The 19,047-nt window shown below is 36.2% G+C and overlaps 1 protein-coding gene across 2 annotated transcripts in view; it reads right to left on the bottom strand.

Annotated features, from left to right (window-relative positions):
- The window catches only part of ITSN1 (intersectin 1), a 105,337-nt gene that overhangs the window by 28,765 nt on the left and 57,525 nt on the right, over positions 1 to 19,047 (bottom strand). Inside the window, exons 21-30 of one of the 2 annotated variants that reach the window (XM_083361426.1) lie at positions 16,434 to 16,681; positions 15,634 to 15,790; positions 15,076 to 15,281; positions 14,759 to 14,838; positions 12,699 to 12,865; positions 10,312 to 10,357; positions 8,872 to 8,993; positions 8,131 to 8,248; positions 3,554 to 3,745; positions 1,063 to 3,249 (exon numbers count right to left, since the gene is read on the bottom strand). In XM_083361426.1, coding sequence (XP_083217552.1) covers positions 3,248 to 3,249; positions 3,554 to 3,745; positions 8,131 to 8,248; positions 8,872 to 8,993; positions 10,312 to 10,357; positions 12,699 to 12,865; positions 14,759 to 14,838; positions 15,076 to 15,281; positions 15,634 to 15,790; positions 16,434 to 16,681 — 1,338 coding nt within the window. In that variant the 3' untranslated portion in view covers positions 1,063 to 3,247. Of the gene's footprint in view, positions 1 to 1,062; positions 3,250 to 3,553; positions 3,746 to 8,130; positions 8,249 to 8,871; positions 8,994 to 10,311; positions 10,358 to 12,698; positions 12,866 to 14,758; positions 14,839 to 15,075; positions 15,282 to 15,633; positions 15,791 to 16,433; positions 16,682 to 19,047 lie in introns of those variants that run through there. The other variant, XM_083361427.1, reaches the window with a different exon arrangement.

Here is a 19,047-nt window from a genome sequence, read left to right as displayed (position 1 = left end):
ATTTCCACCTACCATTACAATGACACAAACCACTTTGATCGTATCATTTATTTATTTAAATGATTTATGTTACCATCCCTCTTAAGCACCATATCCCTGGACAGCTTGCAAACAATAATACAGTAAAAAGCATGAAAACTAGTGCAAAAACTCCCAATGCCTCCCAAAAGCAACATGTGCCCTAAATCCAGAAATAACATTACTGAGTTGCGGCCTCCTACTACACCTCAGTGCTTGTGAGAAAAAGCCAGGTCTTCAAAGCATTTTGGAAAATGAGGACCCTATTGGATCCCAGATGGGAGGGACTTCCAAAGAGCAGTCTGCTATAATGTTCAAAGGTATTAAGTCTTCGAGAGATGAAATAGTACTGGGAGGCTTGTGTTACTGCTATCCCATTCATGCTATACGGCATATATCAATGCTGTCTCCATGCAAAGATCCAGATAATATGTTTCCTTTGGGGCCCTCTTGAGACAAACCACTTTTTCCACAACCCTTCCCCAAAAAGGGATACCTGAGATAGATCAATAGATCTCCATTATGTATGAGCTGTGGAATGGCATCTTGAGGATTCATACTACTGCCTTTTTCTACGGAATAATAACACCTCTCTGAAAGACGCATTCACCACCATCCAGCTCATCATGTTAGATAATCTCAATTTAATGTGCATATTACTGAGGTAGGTAATATAAAAATAATACTCAACACCCACCCACAAGTCTGCCTAAATACCTAGTACATTCATGGTTTAGCAGGCCTCTGTATTACATTTCCTAGCCCACAACTCAATGACTCTTACTAAATTCCTAAGGAATGAGTGTATAAAGATATGTGAGACAAAAGCTTACTAAAATGCACAAAAGAATCTTAGCATGTTGACTTCAAAAATAACTCAATGTTTCACCATGGAACAAATGGAGATACATGGGGCAGTTGGAAAATGGTCTTAACTCAGTAGTGAGATTCTTCAGTCCACAATGGTGGATTAAATCGATATGCTTCACGATATTCATTGACCACATAGAATATAGTCAAAATTCCAATTTTTGAAATGAGTTTATTCCAGTCTCTTAGTTCCTCATTGATGGCAATAGTAATAATGCAATTTCAATGATGACAATAAAATATTCAAATAAATAAAATAAAAATAGGGTGAATTCAGGGTTCATTTGCTTTCCCACTGGCAGTTCCCGCATTGATGTTCTTTCCTTAGAGAACATCCTAGCAACATTTGGGCTTTTCTGTAATGGACTCATAAACACACTTAATAATTAGATCGTGCGTGTGCTTTTTAAGAAACCTCTCATTTACTACATTCTGGAACTGACGACTCTAATCAGTGGATTAATTAAACAAGCTTAATTTATATTGCAACAAATACAACAGCTGGGAAACGAAGAAATAGTTAGCTGTTCCACACAGAGGTAAAGAAATCTTTTTAAAGTATGTAACAGCTTTTAAGAAACATGATCTTGGAGAATGCTTATCTCAAAAAAAATAGTCTTAAGTTTTAATCATATAAAAACTGGAATATATACAGGAACCTGAGATGTAAAGTTAGTAATAGCCATTCTGGCATTCCAGCAATGCTGACACTTTGGATGCATGTTGAAAAACAACCAGTTATACTTGGAAATTAAAATTAACCATTACTGATGGCCTTTGATACTGCAAACCGAAATATGGGCTATTCCTCTGTGATTAGTGTCACTAAACTAAATTCAATAGATACACAGGAACAAGAACACAGAAACATTTAGTCTAGCTTTTATAGGAAGAATTTAATTATCTATACATGTAGCTAATTGTAAAGATTGTATTACAATTGTTAAAGCTGCAGGTTTTATATATTTATATATTTTACATTCATACCAATGAAAATACTGAAGTGCAAGTGTATAAGGAGCTTCTCTTGTTCTTTGCACCATGTGAATGGACATAAGGAATTACAACATTGTCAGCAGAAAATTTAGATTAAAATACATAAACAAACGGAAAAAGTTAAGGTTATTAGTAAAGTTGCTATATTGTGCTTCAGGCATAGGGCTTTTCTTCCTATGTGCTGGCTGCACCAGATATTTAATTAAGAGCTTATAACTAATATTTAAATGACAAACATAGCTTAGGCTACAACACATCTATGTAAAATTTAACTGTAAGCTCCACTAAATGTTACTTGTATAAATTCCACAGTCTAGTTTTAAAAAAAATGTAAACATTGGAAATTAATTGCAGGAAGGTATTTCTATACATTCTTTTGTCAAAATAAGATACTTGCTTAAAGGGTCTGTTCCATAGTCATTAAATTACAGTGATGATAAAACTTCAACTTGAAAAGGCATGTTAATTCTCAAGAAATAGATAAATGCTATATTCTTTTATTTTTATATAAAAAGGCAAAAAAAAAACCCAAAGAAATCTGAGACACAGAACAAAAAGGTGCTTATTATGTGTAGTTACAAATAAACGTGCAAAATATAAGGTAATGGGAGTAACTGTATTATACACTTATATCCTTTCTTGCACATGGAAGGAAATTAACTTCTTGTCCATGATGTATTTATACACACACACACTCACTCACACAGACACTAAAAGAACACCCAACATATAACAATACAAGATACAAATACCTTAAGCTGAACTTTTAATTGAGCACATTTTAGTTTTCTTTAAACCAGACTAAATTCTGTTCTTTTAGTAGTACATAAAAAGGAAAAAGACACATCAGGTACACTGGACAAGTGAAAAAACAAAACAAAACAAAACATACAAGTCTCAGATTTATGGACATTTGGAACAATTTTAATAATACATGCAGCATTCCTTGATAGTGGGTCTTTTTGCAATAACAAAATTGCAATGACAAAAATGCTTTTTTTTAAAGGCTAAAATAGGCATTTTAAAATATTTATAACCTTGAAAGCACCTATGCCAAGGTGAGAAATAGGTGGGTAACTATGAAAGCCACAAAAGGACCCACTATCCTGTGTTTTTGACTCTTTTTGTAATTTTGCTTCTATATCTTAGATATTAAGTTAAAAACATTGCGATTACATGCAACTAATGTAAAATGAGGTAAACTGCTCTGCAGTGTGTTCTTCTACTCAGAAGGCAGTAGATGATCATGCTGGAAGTCACATGATCAAGGCTGCATCTCCCATCATCCCTCTGGACAGTGATATGGGATAGTGGGTCTCTTTGAGGACTTTCAAGCCTGAGTGGGGGATGGACAACATATGATTCCTAGAAAAAGGAGGAAAACAACACATAAGCAAAATAAAACAATGAGCAAAATTCAAGCTAGGAAAATGAGCCAGGCATGTAAACAGCATGGTGCAAAATGATAAAGGTATCATGCTATAAGGGAAATGGAACTCAAAACCAACACAAATTTAGGCTTGCAATATAGAAGGTCTTCAAAGAGAGTTAGGCAAATATATAGCACAGCCAAGCTCCACATTCTGCAAAACACAGCAGAGTTATAGCAATGCTGCATGTTTCTTTTTAAATACTATCTTAAGCAACTATTGAGAAAAGAATCACTCACATTGCTGGCTTGGATCCATATCAGTTGTCAATTTCACATAGTTGGATGGGAAGAGACCCACATGACCATTCACTTCTCCTTTCCACCAATCAGGGTCTTCTTTATTAAGGACATTAATGATCTGGCCTTTATTGAATGCTAGTTCATCATCATTTTGTGCAATGTAGTCATACATACCAATCACTTGGCACACTGTAAAACAATAGACAATTAGTAAGACTGGAGATTTTCATAAAGGGGAAAAATTATCTACAAGGGGCATGTCAATGCCTGCTTCACTCACAGGCCTAAATCTCAGAATATAACTTGGACAGAGATCAGCAGTCTCAAGGTACATTCAAAATTCTGCTTCCCAAAGCTCTGGGATCAAACTCATGGTAAGAACACACCAAGTATAAATAGCAATGGCTGAATGGAATCTTAATTACATAAAACATCTTAACTTTTCCTCACCATTTCATTGTCACATTTTCAAAAACACTTATTTTTTTAAAAATGGCAAAATGGACAGGTATAATATATATGTCTATATGTCTGTTCATACAAACACACAGGAATTTTATTTATTTGATTTTTTAAATACTGCTTATCTGACAAACAAGTCTAAGGGCTTTGCAAGAGCATTAAAACAGTAACAGCAAAAAAAAGGAAAACACACAACAATAAAAACCACATGCTGGGGACAAAGACTCTAGATACACACTATTAAATCAGAACACACAACATCTTGGCCTAGTTCCTGAGGGGAGAACTTTGGGTTTCTAAAAGTCATCAGGATTGAGGACATCTGGAACTCAGGATATAGGGGATGCTGTTCCAAAGGGCAGGTGCAGAAACAGAGAAGGCAGTCCCCTGGGTCTTATGAGTTGACATTGCTTGATTGATGGGTCCTGGAACATTCCAGTTCTGCCAGATCTTGGAAAGGCAGAAAAAAATGTGAGAAATACGGACCTGCAAAGGTCCTGTGCCACCAGAATGGTGAACTTTGGACAAAAACCTATTCAGCTCAAGGATGACACCCGATCCCATTCTGATCACTGGATCAGACACGAGGATGAACTATTAGTTTCTCTTTCTACTCAACTCCTTTCACTGTTACACGGTCCTCAGCTTATGAATACTCACTGTTCTCCAACTTTTACCTCTTTTAAAAGAAATTAAAGAGACACAGACAAAGCTACTATGCCTACGCTGAAGGGAATAAAAAGATAGTTTAAAAACTCAAAATATGCTGGAGAAAACAAAAAAAGTGCAGCAGAGGAGATTATAACAATGTGAGCTAATATCAATAAGACAGTGAGACTTAGCTTTTGGTATTAAGCCACTTTCTTGAAAGTCAACTAATTTTTGCAGAAAACAGTTGGCTGGTAAATTCACTGAACAATCTCTAATGAGTGGAAGAATGGATAGAATTCCAGCTAGACAGGACAGAGGAAAAGTGGATTGTTCTACTTTAAAAAGGATTGGCTTAAAGTTCAACTTCAGAGGATCATCTGTTCCACCTCTATTTATTCCATGTACTGAAAGTATTCCTGGCAATATCATAGATGGTAACAGCTGATTATATTAAGAAGTTAAGATATTTTTTCCAACTTCCATATTGAAAGTTGTTAATTTTCATGTAGCTAATTATAGGTATTTTTGATCAGAGTAGAAAATGATCTTCTGATGGGCAAGTCTTAATATCTAAGGATAATTATAGTTTGGCAGGCAAAAAGAGGATCCTTCCAGGTAACCCTTGCTCTTTTAGCAATTATTGGGTGCTCAAATAAATGATATATTTTTCCATTCAGGTAATTGTAGTATCCTTAGTTTGGGTGCGTGTATTTGTGTATAGATGGCTGATAAACTCCATCTCTCCATGTATCTGTTGTGTGTGCTACCAGACTCTCAACCCAACCAAAGTGTTTCTGAATGACTGACTGATTGATTGACTGAATATAATTACTTCCCTTGGCCGATAACTGTTTACTCAATGTGCCATTATTTGAAAAATTCCTTAAGTGGAATATTGCTGTGAAGGATAAAATGTTCGCTTCTGGTCACTGAAACCAGGAATGAGCTGGTTATTGTGATAAAGATGCAAAATTGCTTGATGGCATGGGATTACTATATACAATGGCAGCAGATTCTGTTGAAAGAGTGTGTTTCATTTTTTTTTTGGGGGGGGACTTATATGCCGCCCTATCTCCCGAAGGACTCAGGGTGGCTAACAACAATAAAAATACAGCAATGTAAAAGTTAAAAAGAATCAAACTAACAGCCCCAATAAAATAATTAAAATTAATAAATTAAAATTTAAAAACATTTTTAAAATCCCTATCATCAGTCCAGGTCAGCCTGATGGAAAAGGAATGTTTTAAGGCCCCGGCGAAAGGACTAGAGATCCGGGGCCGTCCGAAGCTCAAGGGGAAGTTGGTTCCACAGGGCTGGCGCTCCCACAGAGAAGGCCCTCCCCCTGGGGGTCGACAGCTGACATTGTCTAGCCGACGGCACCCTGAGGAGGCCCTCTCTGTGTGAGCGCACTGGGCGATGGGAAGTTGTTCCCGGCAGCAGGTGGTCCTGCAAATATCCCAGGCCTAAGCCATGTAAGGCTTTAAAGGTAAGTACCAGCACCTTAAATCTCACCTAGAGGACAACCAGTAACCAATGCAGCTCACACAGGAGGGGTGTAATATGGGAGTATCGGGATGCTCCCATCACTACCCGCGCGGCCGCATTCTGCACCAGCTGGAGCCTCCGGGTGGTCTTCAAGGGCAGCCCCATGTAGAGAGCATTGCAGTAGTCTATACGGGAGGTAACGAGTGTGTGAGTGACCGTACGTAAGGCATCTCGGTCCAGATAAGGGCGCAACTGGCGCACCAGGGCAAATGCCACCCTGGCCACGACTCCTATATGATCTTCAAAACTGAGCCGTGAATCCAGGAGGACGCCTAAGTTGCGTGCCCTATCAATGGGAGGTAACACCTCTCCTCCGATAACCAAAGATGGAACCTCTTGGCCTAAACGAGATGACGGTACGTAAAGCCACTCAGTCTTGGCCAAGTTGAGCTGGAGCCTGTTCTTCCCCATCCAAATCCATACCGCTTCCAGGCAGTGGGACATCACGTCGAGGGCATCGCTGGGTTGGTTCGGGGTAGAGATGAAAAGCTGGGTATCATCAGCATATTGATGATACCCCACCCCGAAACCACGGATGATCTCACCCAGTGGCTTCATATAGATGTTGAACAGAAGGGGCGAGAGTACCGACCCCTGAGGCACCCCACAACTAAGGGGCCTAGGGGTTGACCTCTGCCCCCCTACCAACATCGTCTGCGAACGGCCCGAGAGGTAGGAGAACCACCGTAAAACGGTGCCTCCCACTCCCAATCCATCAAGACGTCGCAACAAGATACCATGGTCGATGGTATCAAAAGGCGCTGAGAGGTCCAATAGGACCAGGACAGAGGAATAACCCCTATCTCGGGCCCACCAGAGATCATCCACCAGCGCGACCAATGCCGTCTCCGTGCTGTACCAGGGCCTGAAACCCGATTGATATTCAGTTTCCTCCAGGACCAAAGGGAGCTGCCGTGCCACCACGCTCTCAACAACCTTCGCAAGGAAGCGAAGGTTGGAGACAGGATGAAAGTTATTTAAAATAGCTGGATCCAAGGCAGGTTTCTTGAAAGATTGTAATATACATTCTTATTAAAGAATGTGGTAAAGTAGGTATTTTTACTCTAGCGGATAGATTTTATGAAAAGAATGCTCTGAAGAACTTGGGAAAAATGATTTGTCTATTAGACCTCTGTAGCCATTTGGAGATGTTGGAAGTTTTGCTTCTTGATATAACTTGGTACTTCACAATAAGAATCCTTTTAATTTCCACTTTAGCAAGTTTAGATTTGAAGAGTTTTAATTTTTAAAAAAAAATTGTCTGAAATTGGTCACATGCATTTGAAGTGAATGAAAATTGTGCATTGGTTGGAGGACATTATGACCTCTGGCTACTTTCTGATATCTGCATGAATATTTAAACTATTTAAAAGTATATTTCAAATATACTTGAAAATTAAAACAGTATTATTTGACAAAAAAATTCAGTAATGGTGGACAAGATTATATAGAAGATAACTTGGCTACTCCTTCTTATTTTATGTGCAAGTTACAGCCAGAAAGGAGCACTGAGAGCAATATTTTAGATTTAATAAAATAATCACTCAAAAAGACAGTGGGTTTGTAAAAGACTAGCCAATAACTAGTTGAACTCACTCGAACAATGCATCTGAAATGTATTTGTCTTTTTAAAATAAAAATTAATGCAACAGGCAAAAGTATGAAAACAAAAGTATGATAACTGGACAGCCATTTGTCTGAAATGGAATAGGGTTTCTTGCCTGAGCAGGGGGTTCGACTAGTTGACCTTCAAGGTCCCTTCCAACTATATTATTATTATTATTATTATTATTATTATTATTATTATTATTATTATTATTATTATTATTATTATTATTATTATTATTATTCCTTGAATTAAAGGTTTCCTAAAAGAGAGAATTCTGTATATAATTATATTCAACAATATTACTTACCTGAGGGTAATGCTGTTGATTTGGGGGGCTCAGTTGGTGTGGTTTTACTAGTACCGGGGCTTAAGAGTTTCACATAGTTAGCAGGAAACCATCCTATTTGCCGTTTTTTCCCACGAGCCTAATGAGAAAGGAATTATTAACTTATTTTCAGCAAATCAGGAATACATACATACTTACCTTAAGCAGTACTAAAACATGGTCGGGGGTTACTTATGGGTCTACTAAATGAACTTTAAATACTAGTTCTACAATTTATATAGTTTTCATTTATATATATTACACACACACACACACCTGTGTGTGTAACACACACACCTGTGTGTGTGTGTGTTAAATGTTTGTTAAGCATTCAGAATACACTTGCTTAGTCCCAGACATAGGACAAATCTTATTTCCTGTTTCAGCCTAGCCCAAGGCCATCCACAGGCAGTAGCCACAGCAGTGGCAGCTCATATTTGTGTATTATTTTTTTTTTGGCTTGCTAACAACCCCTCTTGCCTAGGGGTTAAAACAACTGCTTAAGACACAGTCGGCCCAGGTTCGAATCTCAGAAGGGTATGGCTGACTGATGAGAACAAATAAGTTTGAAATGATTATAACGGTCTCCCTTTATTCTTTGTTAGCAAGCAAAAAAAAAAATTACACACACACACACACACACTTTATATGTATACATACACACACACAGAGAGAGAGAGAGAGAGAGAGAGAGAGAGTTTTACACCAAAACCAGTAACTTACTTGGAGTTCTCCTTCCCACCAACCCCCAGGATTCTTCTTTCTTATAAGTATTAGTTGACCAGGAGCAAGAGTAAGCTGTTCAGGGCCTGTTGCTGTGTATGAGGCAATGACTTGAGCTATTTCTGTTCATATATTAAAAAAAAATATTCATTAAAAAATTCATTAATCTGAAAGGTATATTTTGACTTCAATTAAACACACATCTAATGTACTACCAATTATGCCGAGACAGCTCATTTTACATCATCAATATATATTAATTGTAATAAACACACACACACACACACACACACACACACACACACACACACACACACCTTTTAGTACATAACATCAGGGGAAAACAGAACAACTGCATAAGCAAATAGAAGCCATGCAGTCATTTTATCCGTCAAGAGTTGCCCCAAAGACCAGTTCAGGCATTCATGGTCTGCACTCAGGCAAGAGCATGTATATACAATATGCATATCTATTATAAATTCATTATAAATAATTACTTTCTTCTACATAAATACCAAATCAAAACAACCCATTGCCTTTTTGCTTATTGCTAGCAGAATGGCAATGATATTCACCACTTTTTCCTAGGACAAAAGAGGGAGCTGCAAGGTGGTGGTTTCCTAGTGGTTCCAAAAGGAGAAAAAACCTGACTTCCCATTGTTTCCATTGTCAGTGATCTTAACTCCTTTTACTTTGTTTAGGCACAATGTAATAGATGCAGGATATCCTTCTGGAGGACGCATATTGTCTGCAGATTGCCTACAAATGGCTTATGGTATTAAGTGATTCCAAACCTCATTTTTGTGACCCCTCAAGCCAATCCCAACTAAATTGCAAAAGAATATAAGGTTCAGGGCATCTGCTGGACCTATGAATTAGCTTTATTGAAATATATGTATTGATGGTTTTTTTTCCTAACATAGCAGTTAACAAAATTATATATTACCAATAGTGAAATTTAATCCCACTTTTCCTGGTACAGAAATTTGACAGAAAAACTGAGGGACAGAGACAAAATAAAACTTGTCTTTCTGATTTAATCTTTTTTTAAAAAAATTCAAAATTTGGACTATGACATATTTTCTAATATTGTATTTTTTAAAATGATACATAAAAATAGTTAAAATACAAAATAAATTGGTATGTTTGGAAATTCACCAAAACAGGTAATAGGTTAATTTGAAAAGCTTGTCCCTATTTTATTTAAAATTTTTCAAAAGAAATAAAAATTGATTTTAGATTCAGAAAAAGACTCATAAGATGGTTCATTCTATCAAAAAATTGTATTCTGAGACTTATTTCCATTTTATTTTTTCAAATACAGAATAAAAATAGCTTCTATCCTTCAAAACATCTTGATTCATATAATAATTTGAACACAGAAGAGAAATATTTTATAAATGCTACATCATTTTACTCAGGGTGCAGTTTACAGCTTACCAGGTTTCTTGCTTAAGCTTCCTGCTTTTCCAGCAGTTCCAGGAACCTTTAAATAATAAGTATAATTTTAAATTCAACAGAAGAATTTTTACAAAACAAAGTTAAGTTACAAGGGCTATGCAATTAATCCCTCTATATATTTTTTCTATCTGCACAGCAATCTCCTTTTAGTAACAAAAAACTTCAAAAGCCATCTGTATTATACTTGCAAAAATATTCTAGTTATGTAACAAAACTAATCTGTATCATAAAATTTTTAAAAAGATAAAATCATCACCAGTTCACTTGTACACAACAGTAAGGCAAATCTGATATTCTTATGCATTCTAGGTGAAGGACTTCCCCCCCCCGCCATCTAAACCTTTTGGGGGTTGGCTGAATTGTCTGCCTTTCTATCTGGCTTTGAAGAGAGTAAGGAGAGTCCTTGAGCATTCCCCTTTCTGCCAATTTCAGCTCTGCCCTGACAAGCTGCAGTCAAGATCCACCACCATATGAGAGGAGGAAGGGTGGGTATCTCAATACAAAAACCAGAGCCACGCTGAAAATATAAAAACAGACTGGAGAGTTTGGTGAGAAGCCAGGGTTCCCCCCCCCTTATACATCAGGAGTGTCCAACCTTGGCAATTTTAAGACTCGTGGACCTCAACTCCCAGAATTCCCTAGCCATTCATGCAAACTTGCGAAGTCGAAATCTGCAAGTATTAAAGTTGCCAAGGTTGGACACCCCTGATACACAGCCTCTTCCCTTAAACTGGGACACAGGCTGCCTTTCCCTGGGGTAGGGCTATCAGGACATTCTTCTCTCACCTTGTACTGTATATCGCTTAGAGCAGGGGTGTCAAACTCAATTTCATTGAGGGCCGCATCAGCATTGCGGTTGACCTCAAGGGGCCCGGTGGGTATGGCCAAGGTGGGCGTGGCCTACTGGGTGGGCGTGGCTAGAGTGCGTATGACCTATGCATCAAGGGTGCCTATGGGGGCCTGGGCAGGAGTGGGTCAGATCTGAGGGTCTCTGGGCCAGGGCCAAGGCAGTGGGGGCCGTTCCCTCACTGTTTCCAGGATGGCTTCGCGGGCCACATGAAACCACTTCCCCCGCCGGATCCGGCCCCCGGGCCTTGTGTTTGACATGTCTGGCTTAGAGCTTTCAATTGGGACAAAATGCTGCAGCCATGTTTGTTTCCAGTATACCCTGTAGAAATCATATTAACTGCTTCTTAAATTTTGTACTAGCTGCCAATTTCCCCCCCCCCAAAGTATTTCTTACTATTTTTAAAGCCCTAATGTGCTTGGGTGTAGGATATCTGAGAGTGCCTCCTCCTGCAAGATAGTCAATGTCCATAAATATCATCCAAGGAATCATGTCTTGAGTGACAACTAGCCTTTCTAGCTGTCATTCAGAATTAAATACAGTATTGTTCATGGCAGCTCCGCATTTGTGGAACCCACTTCTTAATCTATAATATGAGTTTTGCCATTCAAACTGGCCTTTAGACAATTTTGAAAACATATCGCTTTCCATTGGCCTACATTTAATTATTCACTGAAAAATATTTACCTCACTGGACAAATTAATAATTACATTTTAATATAAAATTGTACAATTTCTATACACACTGTATTTTTAAATGTAATTAGAATTTTGGTATTTATATATGCTACTTAGGAACTTAATTGACGTGTGATTTAAGAACCAAATCAATGAATAAATATTATATACATATAACTTCAAAATAGAAAATAAACTGGGCATGGTGATCAAGATCTAAACACAATACGTTTGTATAAGTTGTATAAAGTTGGCAATACAAGTATTGGCAATATAGAATTGTCAATACTGTTACTTAAGAAAAAAAGATGACAAAATCAATCAGTGTTTTATATTAACTTCAGTTTCTTAGTTCAAAGAAAAAGTAAAGCCTGGTCAATTTAAAGGGGTTTAGATCACAACTGTAGACTTTAATATCGTTACAAAATTTATTTTCATTTTATTCTAAGAAACAGAATATACATATACATACATATATACATATATGTGTGTGTGTATGTATATCTGTCTAGATATGTATATATGTGTGTATATGTGTATATGTATATGTGTGTGTATATATATATATACACACACATACACACACACACATGTGTGTACACACACACACATAGATGAATTATATTTTAAGCATAATTGATCCTCCAGAACAGTAATTCCTCAGAATCTAAAATCCTCTTCAGAATCTGAAGAATATTGCCAATAAAAACCTACTTTTGATATAGTTTAGTTCAACATATTTTATGTTTCTTCCTTTCCCCATCCTTATTTGATAATCATATTTGAAATATTCGGTTACATAGAGAAATTGTTTCTAATAAATAAAGTGTATGAATTTTACCTCAGAGTCTTTGAGTCTAACATAGTTAGATGGAAACACTCCAGACTTTTCACCCAGCATTCCTGTCCACCAATCACCATCTTTCTTGGTCACAAGAATTAAATCTCCCTGCTGAAATGTTAAATCTCCTTGTTCAGAGCTCTCATATGTATACATAGCAATATATTCTAAAAAGCAAAATGGTTTGGAAGTGAGAAAATGCTTATAATTAAATAATTTGCAGGCTACTTTCATGCAATCTTACATACACTAATTTCTGATCTCTGATTTTCCCTTAAATAGGATTTTTAGATGTCACAAATTTATTTCAGGAGGGTTCTAGAATAAAAATAAAAGCAGTTTTAGAGGGATTACTTCCCCTGGAAAAGCATTTTATATTAGCATGTGAACATAAAAAAAGTTGTTCTGTTTCTCTGTTTAAGTAAAGAAATACTTCTGAAACGATGATCCAATGGGCCATAGGTTGTCTAGTTTATTTATGAAATTTATATGCTACCATCTTACTGTTCAAAGCAACAAAGTTTACACTTAATTGCATGTTTTCTATTTAAATAGTTGTATTCTATAAATGGAAATTTAAACTAATATCCATTTTCCCTATCATACAATAATTTCTGGACAAATAAAGCTCAATGGCCTACAAAACATTTTTAACTAAATTCTGGATATCAGTAGCTCCAAATACTGTGTGATAGCTCCTCCTCTGTTAAAGTGAAAAAGTAACTTTTAATTTTTGGACTTTAATATTCTCATCACAGTGTATGAAGGCCTAACTATAATAACACTTCTTGTGTAGAATACACCTTAGTTCTCAATCCAAAATAAACAAAAAGCCTGGGGGAGGTTATTATGAAAGGTATAAGTGCTTTAACGTCTAAAGCACAAAAATCTAGACATCTTTTAAATGGGATGATGAAATGATGATGAGAAAGAAATTTAATAAATAGAATGTTAAATCCTGCATTGTGGAGTAAAAATGAAAGACACAGGTATAGGATGATGGAAGCTTAGCTTGGTAGCAATGCATGTGAAAAGGATTTGGGTATTCTAGAACACAAATTCAACAAGGGCCAGAATTGTGAAACTGCTGCTAAAAAGCAACTATTATTTTGGGATGTATTAACAAGAACATAAAGTCTTATGTTAGGACTTATTTTGTATGGTCAGGTCCACTTGGATACTGTGTCACGTTTACACTTATAAAAAAGATGTCAACAAACTGGAGCAAGTTCAAAGCAGGGCTACCAAAATGGAGGGAGACACAAATTATCTGAAGAAACTTGATATGTTTAGATTGTAAAAGAGGAGAGAGATGTTTCTAATGTTTAAAAAGAGTAGATGTTTTCTGTTGCTCTGGAAGACAGAATCAGAGCCAATGGTTGAAAGTATCAGAAAGTAGCTTCAGGGTAGGTATTAAGAGGAATTTCCTGGTAATACAGTTGCTAATTAATGGAATAAATAGTGTCACAAAATGGCATGTTCCCCTACATTGGAGGTCTTCAACAGACTAGATAGCCATCTGTCCAAAATCCTTTAGCCCAGCTAGAAATGGGATTGATTAAAAGACTTCTGATCCCAAAAATAAATTTAAATATGGTAGGCAACCATGAAAGAACTTAGACAAAAGGAAATAAAAAATAGCATATGACAAAGCAGTATTTCCCAAAAGTGTACTTTCAGATGTGCTAAAATTTTCCACCCAAAATACTATTGTTAAACAATAGAGTATCTCTACAAGTAACAATCCTATATAATTGTAAAGAGAAGGTGGTAAAGGAAAATCTGGATAGAACTTGGCTGTTTTGTAATCTACTAAAACATTTACTGTGCTCAGAATTTAATGCTCAGAATTTAATTTAATTTAATAGTAATTTTTTTTAAAATCCCATTTATATCCCGCCCTTCTTCGAAGACTCAGGGCGGCTTACAATCTAAAGCACAAATCAATGTGCTTAGCAATAGCCTTCATTCTATGTATATGCATACTTCAAATTTGCTCTCAGTTGCTATTTATAATTTATTATATAAAAATCCAGTATATTTCCAGTTAAAAGTCTAACCTTCTCCTGAAAATGTAGATTTTGAAACTGGTGATGTCCTCTTTAAGTTAGCAGGACTCTCTGAAGATCCAGAATCCATGCTAAGAAAGAACAAAGAAGGATCAAAGTTTTTTGCAGCTTATTCAGTGAGGACAACTTAAAAAGAATACACAACACATTGATGTACATCTGCTACGTATGAATATCCATTGTTATTTCTAGATTATGGACGTTACTTTTTCTCTTTAAACAATTTTTTATACACATGTTCATATACATAATCTTAGCTGTTTAAAATAATCCTTCTATTATTATTTTACGTAGCAAAATAAAATTACCTGGTTGATTTCCTTATAGGACCTGATATAAGCTTCACGTAGGATTTAGGAAACCATCCTTTTTGTCCTTGAACCTCTCCAAACCACCACATATCTTGCTGTTCTAACACAGTGATGATATCATTCTTGTTAAAATTTAAATGGTTGTCTTTCTTGGCTCGCCAAGGATACAATGCTTGTGCCTGAAGTCCTTCTACTTTTTCACCCTAGTTAGATATTGAAGTTAGGTTGAGTTTATTTGATATACTATAATAATCAATAAAATATAAAATGGGAATGAGGAGGCACAACATTCATAGATTGTGACGTTATCATGGTACTGTGAAATTTCCAGTGTATTTGTTTAGCGTTACTGTACATTCTTTATTGTGGACAGTATGGACTCAGGAATTCCTAAATTGCTGTTTTCCTGCCTCTTCATGTAAAGTGATACTATCAGTTATATTACTTATCTAATCCATTAACTGTTTCATAAAGCAGGAGTACAAGTACAATGCAAAGTACCCAATAAAATCTATGCCCGTATGGTATTTAGCTTGCTCACAAATATCAACTCACCTGACCCAAAACAGGAGAAGGAGAGGATCCAGTAACAGTTGCAGGAGTAAAGGCAGATCTTTGCCTTAACTGTCCTGTGCTTGGGACTGTAAGGGAAGGCTGAACTGCCCAAGCATCCCAGTTATCTGTTTCTTGCTTATCACTAGTTGTTGGCCAACTGAATAGAGAGAAATGATGGATATAATCATTGCCATAGTTGAGACGCATGTTTTCTCTCTAATCATGACATATAACTTATTTCCCAGAATAATCCTGGATCACTGATGATTCCTGCATCTCTTTCGATATTACTGCTACTGCATGATCTTGTCAAGACATAAAATGTGCAGAACAGATATTCACCATGAGGCCTTGGAGGCCTTATGCCACCTTGGATTGCACAAAAGAGTGACAAAGAGGGAAAGGAACAATAGGTGCTTGGAACTTCTGAAGGCAATTTTGACCATGGATTTCTTTACATGGCTTTAAATTCAGTGATTTTTTTAAAAAAAAATCTTTAAAATACGTTTCTTTTCGGAATATTTTCTAAAGTTTGTAATCTAACAATAGAAATTTTTATCTGCTTTCTGAGAGCAGACAGTAAGAAAGAGTTCAGGACAAATAATTTTTGAACTCAATTTTACTGTGCTGATCCGTTTTGAAGCCACTAATATACCAGAAATTAAGGGCAGATGATGTGCTTCAGTATGTAATTTAAAACCTCTTGTAAAATTAATAGTGAAAGCGGTATAATTTATTTCAGTCATTCACTTATACAATTACCAAAAGGAAGAAAAATTGAAATTCCAATGAAATCATACGTTGAACTGAAGTCCGCCCAGTTGTTGCTAGTAGGACTTGAATCTGTAGGAACAGGTGGTGCCATAGGTATTGAAGGGGTTTCACGTAAGGAAATTTTAGGTACAGATGTCATATCAGTTAACTGCTTTATGGAACTTGGAATTTCATTTTCAGACATCTTTTCTGCATAGTTTGCAGGAAACCATCCTGTTTTTCCTTTAAGTTCACCTCCAAGCCATCCCGGTTCTCCAGTTTGGCTTTCATCCACCTGTTCAAATGTAAATAAGTTAATTCAAAGCATAAAACTAAAATGATTTCCACAAATAATATTTTCACCAAATTAAGAATATTTAATAATTTTAGAGCAATAGTATTATAATTAATGAAATGTAAGTAAATCTGTAGTGACTGAAACAAAAAGCTTTGACAAAGCTTATTGACAGGTAATAATGAAAACAGATGGTCTCCAAGAAACCCACCAGAGAGCAATTCCAATTATACCAATTTAGGACAATATAATCTAAATATTTCTATATTTTTCTAAGTATAAGAGACACAACATATATAACTGAAGGCAAATAACAGTAAAATATAAACAATAAATTTATATTAAATCTGCATTAGTATTTACAGCCTAATTATTTTCCTACTTATGCAACTATGCTTCAACAACTATGGGTATTTATTTTATATATTAACGTACATTGTCATGATCTGAAGGAAACAATATCAGGTAATAGTGTATATTTCATTATTTATTTATATACTGTATTAAAAATTTATCACAAAATGTTTATAATACTGAGATAAAAATGCAAAAATATACAACTAATTGCATGTGTCTGGCTCCTTGTTAGAAAGAACATTTGAACAACATTCTAAATTTTTAAAAAGGTGTAAAGAGAAGCGCTCCAGAGGTATACATATAAATGAATGAGCTGAGAGGGATTGTTCAATGTTATATAGGTAGTCCTCATCGAGCAACTACTTTTAGTGACCATTCAGTTATGACAATAATGGAAAACTTTGCGACCAATCCTTGCATTTACAATCTTCACAGGTCTGTAAAGCCATGGCTATCAAACATCAAAAATATCTATCAAGCTATTCCATCTCCTTTACTTGGTCGATCTGAAGCTATATGGAAAAACACCATCTGAAATACAATCCTTGCTTAATACAGTCCATATATACAGATAAGATATTGCAATGGAATTTGGACTGTGCCACCCTAAGCTTGTAAGCCGCCCTGAGTCTTTGGAGAAGGGCGGGATATAAATGGAATTAAAATAAATAAAAAAATGAGGGGAAAATAGTAAAAACTGAAGTAATCAAGATGCCCTGTGGAAATAACATCAAGAGTCTGGATGAAGACGATCACCACTTGGGCATATTTCAAGCTGACTTCTGACTGAAGTCAAGAAAAAGAAGTGAATACATCAAGAGAATGAAGAATTTCTGAACTCCAAACTCAGTGGAGGAAATACTGTTAAGGCAATTGACACCTGATTCCAGTTATTAGCTACACAGTTGGAATAGGAGACTGGACTCGTGTAGACCTAAAAGCCCTGGATAGGAAGATCAGAAAAAGAATGACAATGAATCATGCCCTTCATCCTTGCAGGGATATTGACATAATCTGCTTGTCTTGGAAAATAAGTGGGCATGAAATGTTGCAAGTGCATCAGACAGTTGAGAAAGAAAAAAGGGCACTAGAATATCGGAAGGACAATGAAGAAAATGCACTGGAGCTAATATACCAGGAAGGCCTACTGAGTACTGGAGAGACCAAACTGGCCTACAAGAAAAGCCAAATGAAGAAGAGAAAAGAAATATGGGAAGACACAAGTATTACATGGCCAGTACATTAAAAAATAGCTGGCAAAGCAGATAAAAACAAGACCTGTAGTATCTAAGAGCAGGGAAGTTTAAGAAAGAGACAGTGGAGCTCATTAAGGCTGCATAAGATGAAGCTTTAAGAACAAATATACACAAAGCCAGAATTGAGAAGACGGCAAAAGAAAGTAGGTGCCACCTCTGCAAAGAAGCTGAAGAAGCAGTGGATCACCTGGTTAGCTGCTGAAAGAAGACTGCACATACTACTATGGCAATGGTATGACAAAGTAACAAAAATGGTGGATTGGAAAAATCTGCAAGAAATACAATTTACCTGCAAACATATGAATAAAAGAGAAAGTAACAGAAGATGAAGAAGCTAAACTGCTCTGGGATTTTAGAATTCAAACTGACATACACCTGCCACATAACACCCCAGACTTAACAATTATTGATAAGAACAACAAAAAAGTCTGGATAGTGCATGTGGCAGTATTTGGAGGCAGAAGAATAGAAGAGAAAGAACTGGAAAAGATGACAAAATACAAAGACTTGCAAAGAGATATGGGACAACTGTGCAAAAGAAAGCAAGGGTAATACCAATAGTAATAGGCACCTTGGGTGCAATCCCAAAATAATTTGGGCACCATTGGTATTGACAAAATTACCGTCAATTGCAAAATACAGCTTTACTTAGAATAGTTTATATCCAGTAACAATACCTTTAATAGCATCAAACATCAACACCTGCCTATCCTAGATTCTTCAGAAGGATTTGATAAATGAAAAAAAATGCAA

Source organism: Vipera ursinii, assembly GCF_947247035.1.
Source record: "Vipera ursinii genome assembly, chromosome: 4".
Lineage (NCBI taxonomy): Eukaryota > Metazoa > Chordata > Lepidosauria > Squamata > Viperidae > Vipera > Vipera ursinii.
This window is presented reverse-complemented; position numbering and strand designations above follow the sequence as displayed.